Source organism: Abramis brama, assembly GCF_963993115.1.
Source record: "Abramis brama genome assembly, chromosome: 8".
Classification (NCBI taxonomy): domain Eukaryota; kingdom Metazoa; phylum Chordata; class Actinopteri; order Cypriniformes; family Leuciscidae; genus Abramis; species Abramis brama.
The window spans coordinates 32,046,863-32,064,843 of NC_139970.1; the positions used below are offsets into that span (position 1 = coordinate 32,046,863).

Below are 17,981 nucleotides of genomic sequence, written 5' to 3' on the forward strand. Positions count from 1 at the left end.
AGCCAGCCTGAGTTCCTTTTTGATGTGCAATACTAAAGGAAGTAGTTGAGCTTTATAGGTTGTGTGACTTGTGACTGAGAAGAAGGGACTGGTTTTAGAGGAGTCAGGACTAAGAGAACCATTGAGGGAGGCCATCAAACTATAGATTAAGACCAGAAGCAACCATCAAGACTAGTTTGAAACTTACTGTTTTTATCTTAGAGAATGCAGATGGTTTTAACTATCCAAACTAAGATTACTTTAATCTCATTATAGGAACTTGAAAATGAAAATCCGTTTAACACATCTGTTTGATCAAGCGTATCAGATAGCATCAAGTTAGGATTCGTTGACATATTCAGAAAGCTCCAGTTGACGCAAATAATATATGATAAGACATTATCAGTTTTGGTTCACTAACTTCAAGTCAACAGCATTTGCAACCCATTTTACTTAAAAAATTGAACTGAATGGGGGACTACTCCCCTTCTAAAACAGCAGTTTAAAGTCGAGATGTAATGGAAGCGGCAACAGATCTTTTCTTCTCTATTGTAAAGAACATCTAAATAAATGTGAGCTTGCAGTCGGTTGTGGAGTGGCATGTTTAAGCTAACTAAATGATTGGAGAAGTCTGACATACATCACCAGAGAGAAGTCTGTCGTTTCACCGGAACATTTAGTAAAAAGAAATAAAAAAATAAGAAAAATGTTCACATATGTACATAGATGAATCATTGACAATAAGATCAATAGGGCTGCCCCCTAATAGTCGACTACACGTTAGTCTTAATTGACCAAATTTTAATTATTTGGTTAGTCACAGAAAAAAAAAAACTCTACAGGAAGTGATAAAGTCACACAGTCCATGACAGACAGATCATTAACACGGCTGGTCCATGTGGTAATTACAGAAGCCTATGTCGGGCAGGAAATCCAAATGTTCGCCTTTCATTCATCAACCTCAAATATGGCTTACCATTTGAAACATGTAAGTAGCATCGTAATGTTAGCCACCTTACATTGTCGCTCGCTCAAATGTTATCCTAGATAAATGTGCCATATCCAAGTATTCATGCGGAGATCACTTGCATTTTTCCTGATAACAGCGAAATGAACTTAAAATAGACTAATACATAATTTAAAACTGTGTCTACTTGTATTTGTGTGCACTCAAAATTACAACAAAACTCGAGCTTTAGTAAAATAAAAAGAACAAACAGGATGCACTTTCTGCCATCTCTGTCTCTGTGTATGTCTTTCTGGAGCGTGCCACAAAAATGATCCGATACCAATACTCACACAAGCAGCCTCACAGACATATACTATATGTATATAACAAGCTTGAAATGGCTACTTTTAAATTAACCAATTAAAATTTTGAAAACAAATATTCTCTGACTACGTAATCCGTATGAAACGTCAAATTCATCTTTGTAGTCGACACTGACTCAAAAAACACTAGTTTACCTATAAATTATTCAGTAAGTCTCCTTGCTGTTTTTTTTCTGACAAATTCAGAATCATTACTTTTCCTAGTGCGCTGTGGCAAATGATAAGCGTGCGCTTGCGGGCTAATTTATATTTTAAAGCAATATTTAAGTAATTAATTTAATATCATAAACGTGTGACTAGTCAACTATTCGCTTAAATGAACAACTACTAGTCGACTAGAGAAATCTTTATTCGGGGACAGCCCTAAAAATAATATGCATTAACCAAATAGATAGAGTAAATTTAGATGAGGATGTAAAAAAATCCATCATCATTTCCTATTATTCCCATAATATTTATTACATTGAATTAAATTAATTAAAGTGCTACATTTTAGACTGCATGTCCTCATTAACATCAGCTGTTTATAAGAAATACTATATCAATGTCTTTTATGTCTTTAGAGCCAGCAAGGGATTTTTTTTCTTTTGAATGCTTGTAAAGTTACTGGATATTGTGGTTAATGGATAGTTAAACTTCAGTTAGTGTGTTAAGAACAAAATAGAACCATTAGCATAACTATTTACTGTCTATTTGTGTTAATTGTGAGGATTGTAACAGTTTCTGTGCAAATGAAGAGAGCAAACGCTTCAGCCAACAGTGAGGAAACCACACAGACAGTCACACATCAAACATACAGCCCGATAAGATCACCAAGCTAAATGCATGTTCACTTTCTCAAATTTACTTTCATGTAAATTGAGAAGCGTCATGTCAGTCTCTGTGATCTCAATGATAATCTTCTGTACTTACATATCAATGGCTATAAAACAGCTGCTTTGTCCAAATCCAAACAGTCATTATTCTATATTTTTTTTCTAGTCTACTCCGTAGGTAAAAGCAAACACACACACATTCACTTGTTAATGTGGATTTTTTGACTGCAGCTGGTTTGAATGCATTCTAATTCACCAGGAAGAAAACAGTCACGTGTTCACACAAGCAATAGACCACTAGGGATCTGTAAATGTCACATAAATCATACACTGAGATTAAAAATTCTAAGAGGCATTGACTACAAAACAGGCCTCTGTCATGTAAATAAAATTACATGAATGTCTGTCACATGGTGCTTTCTAAATAACAGATATGAACAGTGACGGTATAAAATTACTAAAACGGATTTGCTATTTGAAAAGCTAAAATTTGTGAGACCATCATCTGTAAGATACATTTTATTTTAACAAAATGTATACGAAGCAAGCCATAATGTGTTTTTTACCATGTTATCAGCTTTCAGTTATAATATGAAAATTCAGCTCACTTCAAGTGTTACAAATTAATTTTGAAGTAATTTGTTATGAAAAAAGCCACAAAGCAGAAGTGAAAAAACCATGATAGAAATAGGCAGTGAGGAAATTCAGTTTCTAGGAAAGCCAAGGTGTGAGGTCATGCAGTGAGCCATTTCTGAATATCCATATGAGCTGTATTAAAATGGAAATATAAACTAGACAGAATAGTTGTTAAAAAAAGGAGGACAAACATACACCAAAATATTCTGATAAACAAAAGTCATTCTGAATTAACACATTCAAATCATCTAAATATTATTCTAAGTCCTGAGTCACGTTAACATACTTTCTTGTCAAAGAAATTGAAAAGAGGATCTTTTCTGAAATGGACAGGTTGTGCATAAAAGTAGAAAAAAAAATTAGTCCTGGTAGAGTTTATTTTTATTGACAAACAAGTCAAAAACTACAATGAAGGTAATTAAACTTGTGCTAGGAACCTCTCTGTACCTCATAATGTTTTATTTGCAACTACAACAGCATCTTTCCATTACTGTAGCCTGCACTCACCTCTTTGGCTCTCGATACTGCGTCACTTGCAGGATTCCGGATTTGCGGTGAAGACTTGGTGTTTATCTTGTCGTACAGCTGAAAAAGTGAAAATGGACAGAACAATAATCAGAAGACTCCTTGGCTCCTTTTGCTTTTTGCGTAGAGGAAAAACAATAAGAGGTTAACCCTCACAAACAATAACATTTCACTGACATTGCTGCTTTTGTTAGGGGCCTGCAAATTGTCATCACAACTGAGCAGCTCTACTGCATGTAACAGGCTGCAGTTTTTCAAGCAATATGTTAATAAAAAAGATGAATAATTAAATACTTTTTTGAATTTATTCCAGTGATGAACAGCTGTAATTGCATTAACAGATGTTTTCCATGTCTCCAGAGGTCATGCCTACAGGTACATTATTCTGCGCATCTGAGTCAGCTGCAGTATGCTGTGAGTTATTTGCATTTAAATATTTTTGTAAATCACATCTGTTAATATGTGATTCTTCAGAGGCTTAGCTCAAGTGTCAATCCTCGCTTGTCCTGGATCACACCTCTACATCCTTTTAGAGTGCACAGGATATCCATTCTTTATCTATATTTCACAATCTCACACATACAGTTTTAGCTGAGTTTAAGGGTAGCACTGAGCAAATGTTGCAACACCTCCAGCAACAACAAATATGAAAATATCTCACAGGTTACTCACCACAGCCAAAGAAAAAACAACCAAAACCGAAGTTAAACTCCAGGCAAAGTTGGTCCTGATAGGATCTTAACCCCTCTGTCCTCTGTTTCATGAAGGTAGAGTTACACTCAGAGCTTGAATGGAGAGGATGGCAAAGTCTGGAGTAACTCTTCTGATACACAGATACTGCTGGAGCCACAACAGTAAAAAAGCACGGAGGTTGACAATAGGTGCTATTGTTTCCCTCCCTATTCAGGGTAGGAGTTGAGTTCTCAATGGGACGACATGCATTCACACCCTCCTGGTGATAATCTTACCCACAGAGCCCTCCTCTCCGCTTTCCTCTGGCCTGTGGCTATGGAGACAGACCCTATCATCCACACTGGGTTGTACCAAGCTGTATGCCTCTCTATAGAGGCCTTGGTATACAGACACACACACACACAAATATAGAGACTGGGAAGAGAGTCCACAGCTGCACTTATTCACACACACAAAAATGTGCATAATGCCATAATACTAAAAGACACAAGTGCACGTGTGTGTGTGTGCCGAGGCAATGCAGCGTGTGTGCTTGCAATGAATGAACAAAGAACAATGCATGAACAAAGTCCATTGAGTTCTAAAACAAACCAAAATTCTGAAATTGGTCTACTGACATTTATTGTCTGATCAGCTGTGGTAGCCAGAAAAGAAACTACAAGTTAGTTCTGGCCAATGATTTCAAGTAAATTGATATCTGTGGCATTGGTGGCTTTGTTTGGGTAGTGGAAGGGTAATGATCAAGATTGTAGGCTGTTAGCAGCCCATTGTGGAAGTCACCAAGAACAAATCCTGAACTACTACTTGTGTGCAATTACCCACAAATCACTCCTCCGGGGCTGTGCCAACAATGAATATACTGTAAGATGATTTGTTAAATGTCAAGAAACCAAATCCAACCTGTTTACACAGGTTATAGCATAGCCAAACTTACTATGGCTAATAGTTCAAATCAGTTGTGTTAAATGCTACAAGTGAATTTAGGCATCACAACATTATATTAAACAGTATGAAAAATGGATAATCATTTTGAGATTCACACTTAACAGTGTTATAAAATGATTTACTGTTTTCATTGAATTGAACATTAGATGAAGGCAAAGGTAAAATAAATGTTTTAAAAATAATAATCTAGCTAACAATCTAGCACCCTGAGATCCCCAGAAATTGCACAAAGCCAGTTAATCAGACTGGAACTGCAATCTCAGTGAACTCCAGCCATTTTTATGTGCAATATGCATCAGAAGGTCTGTGAATGATCCGAGGCCGAGACTAGGTTGTTGCTGACTCATCAAAAGCAAGAAAGAAAGAAGAAAATCCTAATGTGACATTTACTTTAAAGTCGACATGAAACGGAAGTTGAGATTGTCATTTTTTCCTTGTTGTGACGTATATCCGAGTGAAACGGCTTCTGAAATTAGAAAAAAACGTAGGGCGGGGCTTGATTTCGTCCTTCGGGAATTGATTGGATCGTTGGAGGTTGGGCGTTGCAAACAAAATGGAGGCAGATTTGAATGCCAGTTTACATTCAGTTGTGGAGGATTTCTCTCCACCGGACTCCCCACCGTTACCCTCCCATGAAGGATTTTTTATTGAGGAGCCCGGCGACGAGAACAAGGACGAGCAGCTAAATTTTCAGGCAGGAATCAGCCCATATTTATATGAGCCTCCCGCGAACCAGAAACGAGACAGACACCGATAGCCGCACCCTCATCGGCTCTGGCCACACCCTTTCGCCATGTCACGTGACCGAAAGAGAAGAGAGGTCGTTTCGAGGGGGGAGGGAAGGGTAATGTATTTGATTAAAGATTATAAGGGTACATGAATTAAAAAAAAAAAATAATGAAGTGCACAGATAAATCATTTATAATAAACACTACAATATTACATATAAAAAGAAGATTTGTCAAATTTGATTTCATGACGACTTTAAAGTTTTAAAATTGTATGGGGTGTGTATATGTATATTTGCCTGTATAGTACAGTCTCTTACATCAAGCAATGTGTGGAGGTGATGGTCCTGGAAGACGCTGTGTAGAAAGTCCAGGTCTTTCTCACTGCAGTCTGTCAGTGCATGGATCTCCTCCAAACTGTCCAGCACTTGTGACACAGCCCCTTTACATGCACACAAACACAAGCGAGCAAACACCATGACCTTCAGATACCCAGGAAAAGTAACTTGATTTGAAAGAATCAAGACTTCTTAAAGGGACAGACAGTGACACCTACTTTCTGCAGCTAGTAGTCCTGCAGGGTGGCCAGCATAGAAACAAGCAACAAATATTACTTCAACAATACAGAGATGAATTGTCATGTGATTAGAGATAGGATTCACCCACACTCTTAAGTGCGCACATAAAACAATCAGTTTGTGAATAACTACTTATAAATGCACAATGCACATTCAAATGAAATTCCCAGTATATCTTATTTTTAATATTATCTTAATAAAATCTCTCCATTGACAGCTACGCAACTACCACTTTGACACTTCAAAAAGTTCATAAAGTGATCATAAAACAAATCCAAATGAATTGAGTGGTTTAGTCCAGATTTTCTAAAGAGACAGAATCGCTTTATATGATGAACAGATTGAATTCAAGCTTTTATTCGCATATAAACATTGATCAGCGACCATAAACAGAAGCTCAACTGAACCTGCTTTACGCACAAGAATGAACCTCATCGGTTCTTGTGGAAGCTCAAATGTGTTGTTTAACATACGAGAATGAACCTCATTGGTTCTCGCACATCAAGCAAACATGCTTGAGCTTCCATTGATCATAACGGATGTGTGTTGATGAATGTTTATATGTGAATAAAAGCCTAAATTCAATCTGTTGAGCGTAGAAACTGATCGTGTCTTCGGAGAATTTTGACTAAACCACTCAATTCATGTGGATTAGTTTTACTATCTCTTTATGAACCTTTTGAAGTGTCAAAGTGGTAGTTGCGTAGCTGTCTATGTATGGACAGAAATCGCTCAGACTTTATTAAAAATATCTTAATTTGTGTTCTGAATATGAACAAAAGTATTTGATTTGGAATGACATGAGGTTGAGTAATTATTGACAGAATTTGTGGGTGAACTAACCCTTTAAATTCTGTGTTAAGTTTGTAGGTGGTTGTTAGGGTGTTGCTAAGCAGTTTCTATAGCTATTTGTTTAATGTCTCAAGTCAAAAGAGGCCACCCTAAATCTTCATGACATTTTTATCCCTCAACTCCCTCAACGTAACTCTATGAGATTTTTGTCTGTATAGGATTCACCTCTTCTCAACCGGCAATGTGATTTGAGGAATATTTCATGCCTGTAGCGGGATAGCTTACTGAGACTTAGAGATTGGTTCAAATCCCTAAATTGTGCACAATAATGACCATGATGCTTAATTTCTTTCTCTCTGTCTGCAGATAACATCAAAGTAACCAAAACACTGATAAGAGACTACAAGACCGATAATTCAGCTCAAAAAACATCAGTTCAGGAAGTGAGTGGGAGCTCATGTTGCATCTCTGCTGGTTGCTGTAGTACCTGATGAAGTAGGGTCCTCAGAGAAGTCAGGCAGTTCTTCAGGTGGGTCACCATAGAAAGAGTTGAACTTGTGACTTGAGACTGCGGCGAGCACTGCACCCTGTGAAGCCGTACAGATATTGATTAACTCTGCATATTTGGCAACAACTGAATTTAGCTGACATTCCCCTCTAAACATGTATTTCCATCCTTTTTACTTTCACAGTGCAATGCAAATAGTACAATGTGGCTGCCCTAATTATTATTTATTTGTGGTCTTTATATTACACTGAAGAACATGTACATGAATCATGCACAAGAGCTGTTGCTGAAACAATACGCAGACTCTAAAGTGCCAATGACTCACTTTTAGCTTCCTCCTTGCATTGAACTTCCTCAGCTGCTCGACTGTTTCAAGAAGGTGGATTTTGTAGGCATAGCGGTCTCTCTCCTAACAGGAAACACACACACTTCAAATGGTGCTTACTCATCTCATTAAAGAAGGGCAACTTAAGTCCATAAATTATTGCAGAAACATATGTAAATATACATGAACACAAATACGGAAAAAAAAGAAAAAAACATAATAAAGCATATTAAGAAAACATAATGCTGAAAAATTATACATAATTAGTGTATATAATGCATACAATTTGTATGGTTTTAATAGTATTATTAATTAAAACAACAATAGCAACAACAACAACAACAATAATAAAACTCTGTAAGATCAGTAAGCAGATATTTCTTGAGTTATGTTGAAACCTTGAGCCAGGGGTGGTTGAGAGCTTCATACACTGTGATCCTCTCGGCAGGGTCCAGCATCAGCATACGACGAACCAGGTCTTTGGCACTCTCTGAGATGTGGCCCCACTGCCGTGGGTTCATCTGCAAAGCACACGCACACATAAATGGACAAACCCAGTTCCTCTGATACCACTTTTCCACCAAAATGGTGATGGTGCCAGAATCAATGCACAGAATCTGCCAAAATTTCCACGGACAATAATGACACTAATGGACTAAAGTGATGTCTGTGTAAAAAGTAACTGACTTCAGGTTTCTTACCTCATAATCTAAGCCCTTAAACAAATCAGTATATGTTGCCGCTTTAATTAGCCTGACATCAGCCCCTTTTGAAGGCCTTAAAGATATTTCCAGCATGTCTTGACGGACTATGCTATTAAACTACTACCTTGTATTTTCCTTTAATGATTGCTTCAAACAGGCGTTCTTTGGTGCCATAGAAGGGCAGGCAGCCACTCAGCAGGATGAAGAGAATGACACCACAGCCCCAAACATCCACAGGTTTCCCATAGGGTTCTCTTTTCACTACCTCAGGGGCCATGAAGTGCGGAGTGCCCACCCGGCCTGCGGCACAGACAACATGTCACGTGTGAGCATCCATTCAAATACATGCAAAAGAGCTGTCGCTGATACAAGATTTAAACAATCAAGCAGCACAATCATGCATACACTGTCACTCACAAACAGCAGTAGTGACAAAGAGCTCATGGATCAGGATAAAATCATTGCCTGAATGATTCGAAATTTAAGACCCAATGTATGAAGTGACACTGAATAAGAGTTATGATGTCCTAAATGGCTTTGTATGATAAAATAAGGAACTAATATATTAAAATTCTGATGAGTTTCAGTTCTTCAAGCCAATATAATGAAAACAGGATGTTATTTCTTTGTGTAGTTTGTGCTTCGTTTAACTTCAATTACATGCTTTTACATATGAATAATGTTGACCAGAAGCAAGTCACTGACACCTCTAGTTTGCAGGTAGAGTACACAGGAAATGTCCATGTGCTGTATGTTACAAGTTTAAACGTTTTTAAACGGTTTTTCCAAGTACCTCCAGCCACTAATCCGGACTCTCCCAACTGTATAGCCACACCGAAGCCACCCAGTTTCACTGGAGCAGAGTTCTCCTTCGATGCCAGCAACACACAATGAGGCTGCAGTGAAAAAGAAAGAAAAGACAAAAAAGATAGTTACTCTGTTGTACAAACCACACTGGAATTGACATTAAAGTCAAGGGAAGTGAAAACACATTGTGATTAATTAAATATGTAATGTGATTCTGCGTGATTTCTGAAAACTAATTTATCAATAAACAGTGAAGAAAGAAAGAAAATGTTTATTTAAACAAAATCCAGACAAAATGTTTAACAAAAGTATTGTTTCAATTATAGTTTCAATTGTTTTTTGTTTTTTTTGTGGATTTATTCCATCAATCTACACATAATGATGACTGCCACATGTTACATGGGTGGGTAATGGAGGGGGTTTGATAAGACACCTATATTTGTAAAATGGAATGTCCTGTTTTGTCAATTTGAAGGAAATAAAATGAAAATAAAAAGTATGAATCATAATTTGTATTTTCATCAAATCTCAACAAGTGGAATATCACCCATTAGTAAAACAATGTAAAAATAAGATAATATAATCACAATTAAATATTTTAAATTGATTAAATATCATTTCAACATTGTTCAGCAGGCCTAATATATCTGATCTGGAGGTCACGACAACTGAGGTGGAGTTGAAATGTGGTTTTGAGACAAGCTCTTCCCCCTTTAAAGTGTTAATACTGATTGGTGCACAGCTAAGCTTTGCGGTAAATTAACCGAGGAAGTTTGCAAATACAGTTCTGAAGAGAGATTAGACAGAGACATTCAACATGAAACTCAACAAGTTTTCTGACGGACAGAATTAACAAGGCAAGTTACTCTCCAATATTACCTAGTACACATCAGACATTTAATAGATGCAAACTATTATAATTAGTATTATAATGACATCTGTTTGTCTTTCTAAGATTTGATTATGCACATGCAAAGATGAGCAACAATCTTCAAAACTTCCCCAAAGCGTCACCGACCAGCATGTCAAAAATTCCCCAGCAAGACTGCCAGATGGACAACACCAGCTTGCAGGTTCCGCTGGCTATTTTGTACGCACTCATCTTCCTGTTCGGGTTGGCTGGAAACCTGCTAGCTCTTTGGGTGTTTCTGCGAGTACATCCAAAGAAAAACTCTGTTCGCATTTTTCTCATTAACTTGGCTCTGGCTGACTTACTTCTTGTGATATGCCTGCCTTTCCGAGTGGTGTACCATTCCAACCATGACCGGTGGGTGCTGCCGTCATTACTGTGCAGGATAGTGGGTAACATCTTTTACATGAACATGTACATTAGTATAGTCTTACTGGGCTTCATAAGTGTAGACCGTTACTTGAAGTTCCAGAGGGCATCCTGTAGGCGGGTGTTTCTGCAGAGCCGGTGGAGTGTACTTCTCTGCTGTGTCATCTGGACTGTGTCACTTGCTGCAGTTACGCCACTTATTGTCCAGACTCCTGATAATGATGAACCCCAACAGTGCTTCCAATATAAAAAACTGCAAAAATCCAAATGGAAAGCCTATTTGAACTTTGCCGTCGTGGGTATATTTTGGGTGGTCTATGGTGCGTTGGTAATCTCCTATGGAAGGATCGGAATGAAGCTCCTTACAGCCTCCAGAAAGAACCCAGATTTCCCAAACGCAGTCAAGTATAACAAAACAGCATGGAAATCCTTCTTCGTGCTCTTCCTCTTCACAATATGTTTTGTGCCCTACCACTCAGTGAGGATTTTCTATATTATGTCACAGATGGAAACTGGCACATCTTGCGACAGGATAAATGTGTTGGATAAAACCAATGAAGTAGTTCTACTACTATCTGCATTTAATAGCTGTCTGGATCCAGTCATGTACTTTTTGTTGTGTAGTTCTATTCGCAAAATGATGCTGAAAATCATCTGTAATCGCTTCTGTCAGCAAATCACCAGAGGACTGATGAGTTCTAGTGACACTCCTCAAGAACAGCCAAAAATTAGTGTAGTTGTGCCTATGACAGACGCCCAGGAGCAGGAGGTGCAATGAGAGTTCATTAAACATATGAACCATGTCCAAAGGCACAGCAAAGTTAAAGGAAAGGAGTTTCCTTTTGTTAACCATCGAAAACACTACTTGTATAAAAAAATAAAAATAATGTATTTTACAAAAAAGATCAAACAAAAAAATAGTTACACTTTACAACAAGGTTCAATACTTTAACATTGTTTATTGCATCATGAACTAACAATGAACATTGTTAAAGCATATATGAAACATTTTAAAGCATGTATTAATCTAGGTTAGTTAAATAAATAAATAAAATTTAATTACTAAATGTAAAATTATTTTTTAAGTGAATTTGTTCATTGTTCATTAATTTTTGTTCATTATACATGAATTCATTTTAATTTATGTAGCTTGAAGTGTTACAAATGTATTAGTATTAGGGCTGTCGATTTAACGTGTTAATTGAATTAGTTATAAAATAATTAGGCTACGTGAATGAAATGATTAGCGCATTTAACTCACCCGCCCCACCCCAGACCTATGTAGGTCATCTTATATTTCAAACAGTTGATTGGTGACGATGATTGATTGATTTTATTCAACAGTTCAAAAAATAAGAAGTTAATATTGTGTGATTTTTTTAGACACAATATTGTTTGTTTTTGCTCAATTTTGGCAATGAAAATATTACCTATAAAGCCAGAGCAGAACTGTTGTGCATCTCCGAACAATGTGTTTTGAGCGAATCAATCGGGTAGGGGTGTAACGATACCCTAATTTCACGATTCGATACATATCACGATACTGAACTCACGATACGATATTAGCCGCTTTCCGACCGGAGGAACCTTTTCACAGTTCCTAGAACTATTGGCTAAAGTACCCGGATGTCGGCGTGTTCGCACCGCAGGAACTAGGAACGATTTTAGTTCTAGGAACTCCATTTGTAGGAACTAATTTGGGTCCTACTTCAGAGTAGGGTCTAAACCAGCACTATAGGAACTATCCGTGACGTTAGTGTACGCTGATTGACCGAACGCACGCGGAGCACCAGCACCCGCCATTTTTAAAACAGCTAGAATGTAAACACACAGATTATAGCCTATATATTTACTCCATAAACTAACTATACAAACATGGAAAACAGTGATAGATGGGTCTCTAAACCTTTATGCTGAAGAGAAAATCCAACGCAACTTTGAGGGGACCAAGCCAAACATGATTATGTTTATCTGCCCAGCTAGCAACACTGGACATCACCCACACGGCATAGGCTAATAACCTTTTTTCATATACTGTCTACTTTCTATAACAGTTCTATCTAATAAGATATTAAACAGTACTGTTAGACAGATTGCTAACTAATAAACACAGAGATTGCGAGCATTGTTTGCTCTGGCGTTCTCAGCGCCGCCAAAATAAAGGTCCGTCGCGCCGTCAAAATAAAAGTCACCGTGCTTGCGTCACTCCCTTACCCCTCCTACCAGTTCCTATGGCCACTTGGCCAGTGCGAACGCAAACAGCAAAACCGAGTTTGGGGGAGAGTAGTTCTTAGAACTGTTTAGAAGTGGACAGTTCCTAGAACTAAGTTCCTATAACTACTTGGTCGGAAAGCGGCTATTATTGCGATACTCCAAGACATATAATAAAAGGTTAAGAAAAAATGTACTGTTGATTAAATGCTAAATTTGATATAACATTGTGGGTGTAAATGAATAGGCTTGGACAATGGTGACACCAGAATAAATATATTCATGATTCTGAACCTGAAAATACAGAATTATTTTAGACGAATATGCTTGCACTCTGTCACTGGCTAGATATATTTAACATAATGTCAAGTCAAGTCAAGTCAAGTTTATTTATATAGCGCTTTTCACAATACAGATTGTATCAAAGCAGCTTCACAGTATTAAATTAAAATAATACATCAATGCTTGTTTCTAGTGGAAAACGTCCACGTTTGGTAATGCTGATCAATAGTATTGTTGATTGATTAACCCTCTGGGGACCAAAAACGCGCCCGCGCGTTTTGCTCGTTTTTTTTTTTTAGCAATGAAAATAAACACTAAATGCTCTGTTAATTTTAATCTTTCATTTTCGTGTAATACATCAATCGATCCTGTTCAGTTTCTATTTTTTTTCTGTATACTCACAATAAAAATAAAGTGTTTTGCTTTTTGACAAATAAAGAAAAATTAACATGATGCGATTTCTGCCTTCTCTCTCTCAGTGAACTCCCATTTGAAACGCGTTCGAAAATGATCTATAACTCCGCGAAAATTCAGTCAAACAGGCAAACAGACCCACGGGCATAAAGCTTGAGATCGCATCTGTTAAATGAAGTCATTTATATAAAAAACAAATATTCTCAGCTTCTGTAATCTGTATAAAAAGAGAGCGACTCCTGTCGAGCTCATTACGAGCTCATTCACAGTAATGTGACCACTCCCCGGAGAGCGCGTGCTATTCAAACGCAAATTCTGAGAAGAAGATCTGTGAAACGCCCATCAGCTGTAAACAAAGCGCGTCGCGATCGAGTGAGGCATAATATAGCCTACCTTATGGAGAAACGATTCCTCAGAACAGTGCTGATGAGGAGCAATATCTCCTGAAATGAGGAGCAGATCCCGCTGAGGAGTGAGGTAGGCTGTTTTCTTTTCTCACGTGTGGAATAACGTTATGGAATAACGTTAGTGTAGGCCTATGCAAACCGCAAAAAGATGAATCGCATTTCTATAATATGACTCGCCTTTCTGTGAGATGAATGAAGGGGACATATTTGTAAAGACTGTTTAGCCTAAATATAAATCGCGCGTCTGTGTGTGAAAGAATAAACTGCTTTGCTATAGCCTACTGAGATGAGTTAAACGTTATATTTCTATCTATATATATATATATATATATATTTGTCAAAAATAAAGTCATAGACTAAGATGTTAGATGTTCCAATGTTGGCTATATTCAAACTAATGAATACATATGATAAAATGTAGGCCTATAATCTTTTTTCTTTTTCTTTTTTGCAAAGAAAGAGTACACTTGAAATATTGTTGAAATTGTAATTATTGTTGTAATTGTAACATTTTTAATAAAATAGCAAACATATTTACAAGAGAGATGTAAGCGAAATCTTAAATGGTCAATATATGTCTTCTAAATACATCTTTTGTCCTTGTATTGTGGCTCAGTCAGTGTCACACCTGAATGAATGGCTAATTATGCAGAGTCATTATTCAGAGTGGGTGGGACACTGTAATCTAAGGTGTAAACTACTCCTCCCCCTCGCATATTGGCTTTCCAAGCAAAACCTGTTTTACACCATTTAAATCAATGTATTTTTTTTTGTGAACGATAAAGCAAAACTATTTTCACATAATTTTGAAGCTAGAACTCAAAGGGAGAACATCCATTAGTCAAAAGTCTTGTGGACACATATTTAATATGTGTTTTGTGGTCTTAATTCAGCAACTTTCATTTTAATTTTTTCCAATAACCACGCATAAACATTATTCTCTTAAAAATACAAACATCTACATACACGTTGCTCACATATTATGGTAGCCCTGTTTGTGCTATATAGAGTGAATTTACACCTTTGCCATTAACATGTTTATAAATAACTGAAAAAAGCACAAATGTCAAGGCATGTCAGAACATCTCAAAGGCCCCAAAAACACCGTGGTCCCCTGAGGGTTAATTAAATTAAATATCCCCAACTGAGCAAGCCAAAGGCAACAGTGGCAAGGAACCGAAAAACTCCATCAGGTGACCTAATGGAGAAAAAAAAAACCTTGGGAGAACCCAGGCTCAGTCGGGGGCCAGTTCTCCTCTGGCGTTTTTATGAACTAGAGGTCGGATTTAACTATCAGATTAAAAGTATTATATGAATGCCTGGCTGAAGAAATGCGTCTTTAATCTAGTTTTAAACTGGGAGAGCGAGTCTGAGCAACGAACAGTATCAGGAAGACTATTCCAGAGTTTTGGAGCTAAATGTGAAAATGCTCTCCCTCCTTTGGTGGATCTGGATATCCTAGGTATGGCCAAAAGCCTCGAATTTAGTGATCTTAAAGAGCGCGATGGATTATAGGGCGATAGAAGATCCGTTAAATAGACTGGAGCTAAGCCATTTAGGGCTTTATAAGTCAGTAGCAATACCTTGTAATTAATACGGAACTTTATAGGTAACCAATGTAGTGATGATAAAATTGGTGTTATATGATCATATTTTCTTGATCTCGTAAGAACTCTAGCAGCTGCATTTTGGACTAACTGTAGCTTGTTTATTGAGGATGCAGGACAACCAGCTAATAAAGCATTACAGTAATCTAGTCTCGAGGTCATGAATGCATGAACTAATTTTTCTGCATCAGAAACTGATAGCATGTTACATAGCTTAGCAATGTTTCTAAGGTGGAAAAAGGCTGTTCTTGTAACATATGAAATATGATTTTCAAAAGACAGGTTGCAGTCTAGTATAACACCCAGGTCTTTTACTGTAGAGGATAAAGTAACATTAACTACTATGTTAAAGTTGTAGTGTGAGAGGTTTTGTGGGCGGTTTTTTGAACCGATGATTAGTACCTCTGTCTTGTCTGGATTTAATAAAAGAAAATTGCGCGTCATCCAATCTTTTATATCTTTAACACACTCTGTCAATTTGGATAATTTAGCGTTTTCATCTGGCCGTGATGAAATATAGATTTGAGTGTCATCAGCATAACAATGGAAACTAATTCCATGTTTCCTTATAATATTTCCAAGTGGCAGCATATATATTGAGAATAACAGAGGGCCTAACACAGATCCCTGCGGCACTCCATAGTTGGAGTTATGATCGATTTTTCTCCATTTAAATAGACAAAATGGTAGCGGTCAGATAAGTATGATCTGAACCAACTTAATGCTTGTCCTTGAACACCAGTATAATTTTGTAGTCGATCTAAGAGTATTCTATAGTATCGAACGCAGCACTAAGATCAAGTAAAACTAGTATTGAGATACAGCCTTGGTCAGATGCTAAAAGTAAATCATTTGTAATTTTAACGAGCACAGTTTCAGTGCTATGATGCGGTCTGAATCCAGACTGAAACTTTTCATAGATGTAGGCCACTTTTTTATTATTTTATAATAAATTCCACTAGAAACAAACCTTGTTGTATTATTTTAATTTAATACTGTGAAGCTGCTTTGATACAATATGTATTGTGAAAAGCGCTATACAAATATACTTGACTTGACTTTTTACTGGTAACATAAGACTTATAACATAAGCATTATCAGGACCCACTAATATTCCCCCATTATTATACATTATATTCAATATACTATATTGTAGTTTAATGTAGTACTGACTCTTTTCTCTTCTGAATTTTTTCTCACAGGGTAATTTTTATTTTGGGTGAACTATCCACGATACATATTGTCACTATCCACGATACATATTGTTGCATTTTTGTATTGCGATATATTGTGACACAATATATTGTGACACAATATATTGTTACACCCCTACAATCGGGTGAAGCAGATTCAATAGCCCCTTCATAAAGAGAGCCATTTTACGTCATTCCTGAACGAATCAGCCGTTTAGACGAATCGAATGAATGGATCAATAACTCAATGACTTACTTATTTAGACATTTACCACCACCTACTGGCAGTTTTACTTTCTAATTTAGAGTTTCACTTCATGAAAAAAATGTAATTTCATATTTTGGGGACAGTTTGCCCAAAATTTTTAATTCTGTTTATTTACATTTACCAACACTTGCGTCATTTCAAAACTGTATGATTTTCTTTCTTTTGCGGAACATAAATGAAGATATTTTGAAGAATGTTGGTAATCAAACTGCTTTGGTCTGTAATATATCTTAATACCAATTCAGATGCAGCTTCTGAAAAAATCATGGCCATTTTAGTCTAAAGGTTTATGTGTACTAATCTCTAAGGTGAATCAAATAAAACATATGTTTCTAAAGCTACCTTTTGTAATGTTTATTTGATGCTTTTTCTGATTTAACACAATAATGACTTCAAATTAGAGATGCGCGGTTGGCGGTTACAACTGCGGACTCCGCGGATAAACCGCGGATCGGGCGGATGACGTGACGAAAAATAATATTTTAATTCAATTCGGGCGGGTGGCGGGCGGTTGAACCAATCAAATGAAAAATATTATGTATACAGCAATCAGCGGATGGCGGGCGGGTGCGGTTTTGAAAATTGGTCAAAAACGTTGGTGCGGATGGTCATTTAATCCATTATTGTAATTGTGTTTGCACTGCTTCAATATTAGTATAACAAATACAATAAGCATATAATTAAATTATTTAGATTATTTAATTTAATGGTGTTATGTTATGTTTTATAATTTCAAGACTTTTAAGATGTGTCTAAGCAGTGGGCTCTAGAATATTTTTTAATGAAGGATCAAAAAGATAAACAATGCAGTTTTATTTGTTTACAGCCATTTTTGATCATATTTACCAGGGGTGCCATTAATTCTGACCACCACTGTATGTATGTATGTATGTATGTATGTATATATATATATATATATATATATATATATGTGTGTGTGTGTGTGTGTGTGT

At 36.8% G+C, this 17,981-nt stretch overlaps 2 protein-coding genes across 49 annotated transcripts in view; one reads left to right on the forward strand and one right to left on the reverse strand.

Annotated features, from left to right (window-relative positions):
- caska (calcium/calmodulin-dependent serine protein kinase a) overlaps positions 1-17,981 on the reverse strand; it is a 175,103-nt gene that overhangs the window by 24,089 nt on the left and 133,033 nt on the right. For 16 of the 48 annotated variants that reach the window (XM_084122036.1, XM_084122039.1, XM_084122008.1 and 13 more), the window contains exons 6-13: positions 9,354-9,456; positions 8,682-8,860; positions 8,255-8,377; positions 7,857-7,940; positions 7,511-7,610; positions 6,210-6,227; positions 5,974-6,095; positions 3,270-3,347 (exon numbers count right to left, since the gene is read on the reverse strand). In XM_084122036.1, the coding sequence (XP_083978162.1) occupies positions 3,270-3,347; positions 5,974-6,095; positions 6,210-6,227; positions 7,511-7,610; positions 7,857-7,940; positions 8,255-8,377; positions 8,682-8,860; positions 9,354-9,456 (807 nt within the window). The remainder of the gene's footprint in view (positions 1-3,269; positions 3,348-5,973; positions 6,096-6,209; positions 6,228-7,510; positions 7,611-7,856; positions 7,941-8,254; positions 8,378-8,681; positions 8,861-9,353; positions 9,457-17,981) is intronic. The other 32 variants (XM_084122043.1, XM_084122034.1, XM_084122029.1 and 29 more) reach the window with 3 other exon arrangements.
- On the forward strand, positions 10,110-13,570 carry gpr34b (G protein-coupled receptor 34b). The gene is made up of 2 exons (XM_084122061.1): positions 10,110-10,224; positions 10,323-13,570. The coding sequence occupies exon 2, from the start codon at positions 10,345-10,347 to the stop codon at positions 11,422-11,424; it is 1,080 nt and encodes a 359-aa protein (XP_083978187.1). The 5' UTR covers positions 10,110-10,224; positions 10,323-10,344; the 3' UTR covers positions 11,425-13,570.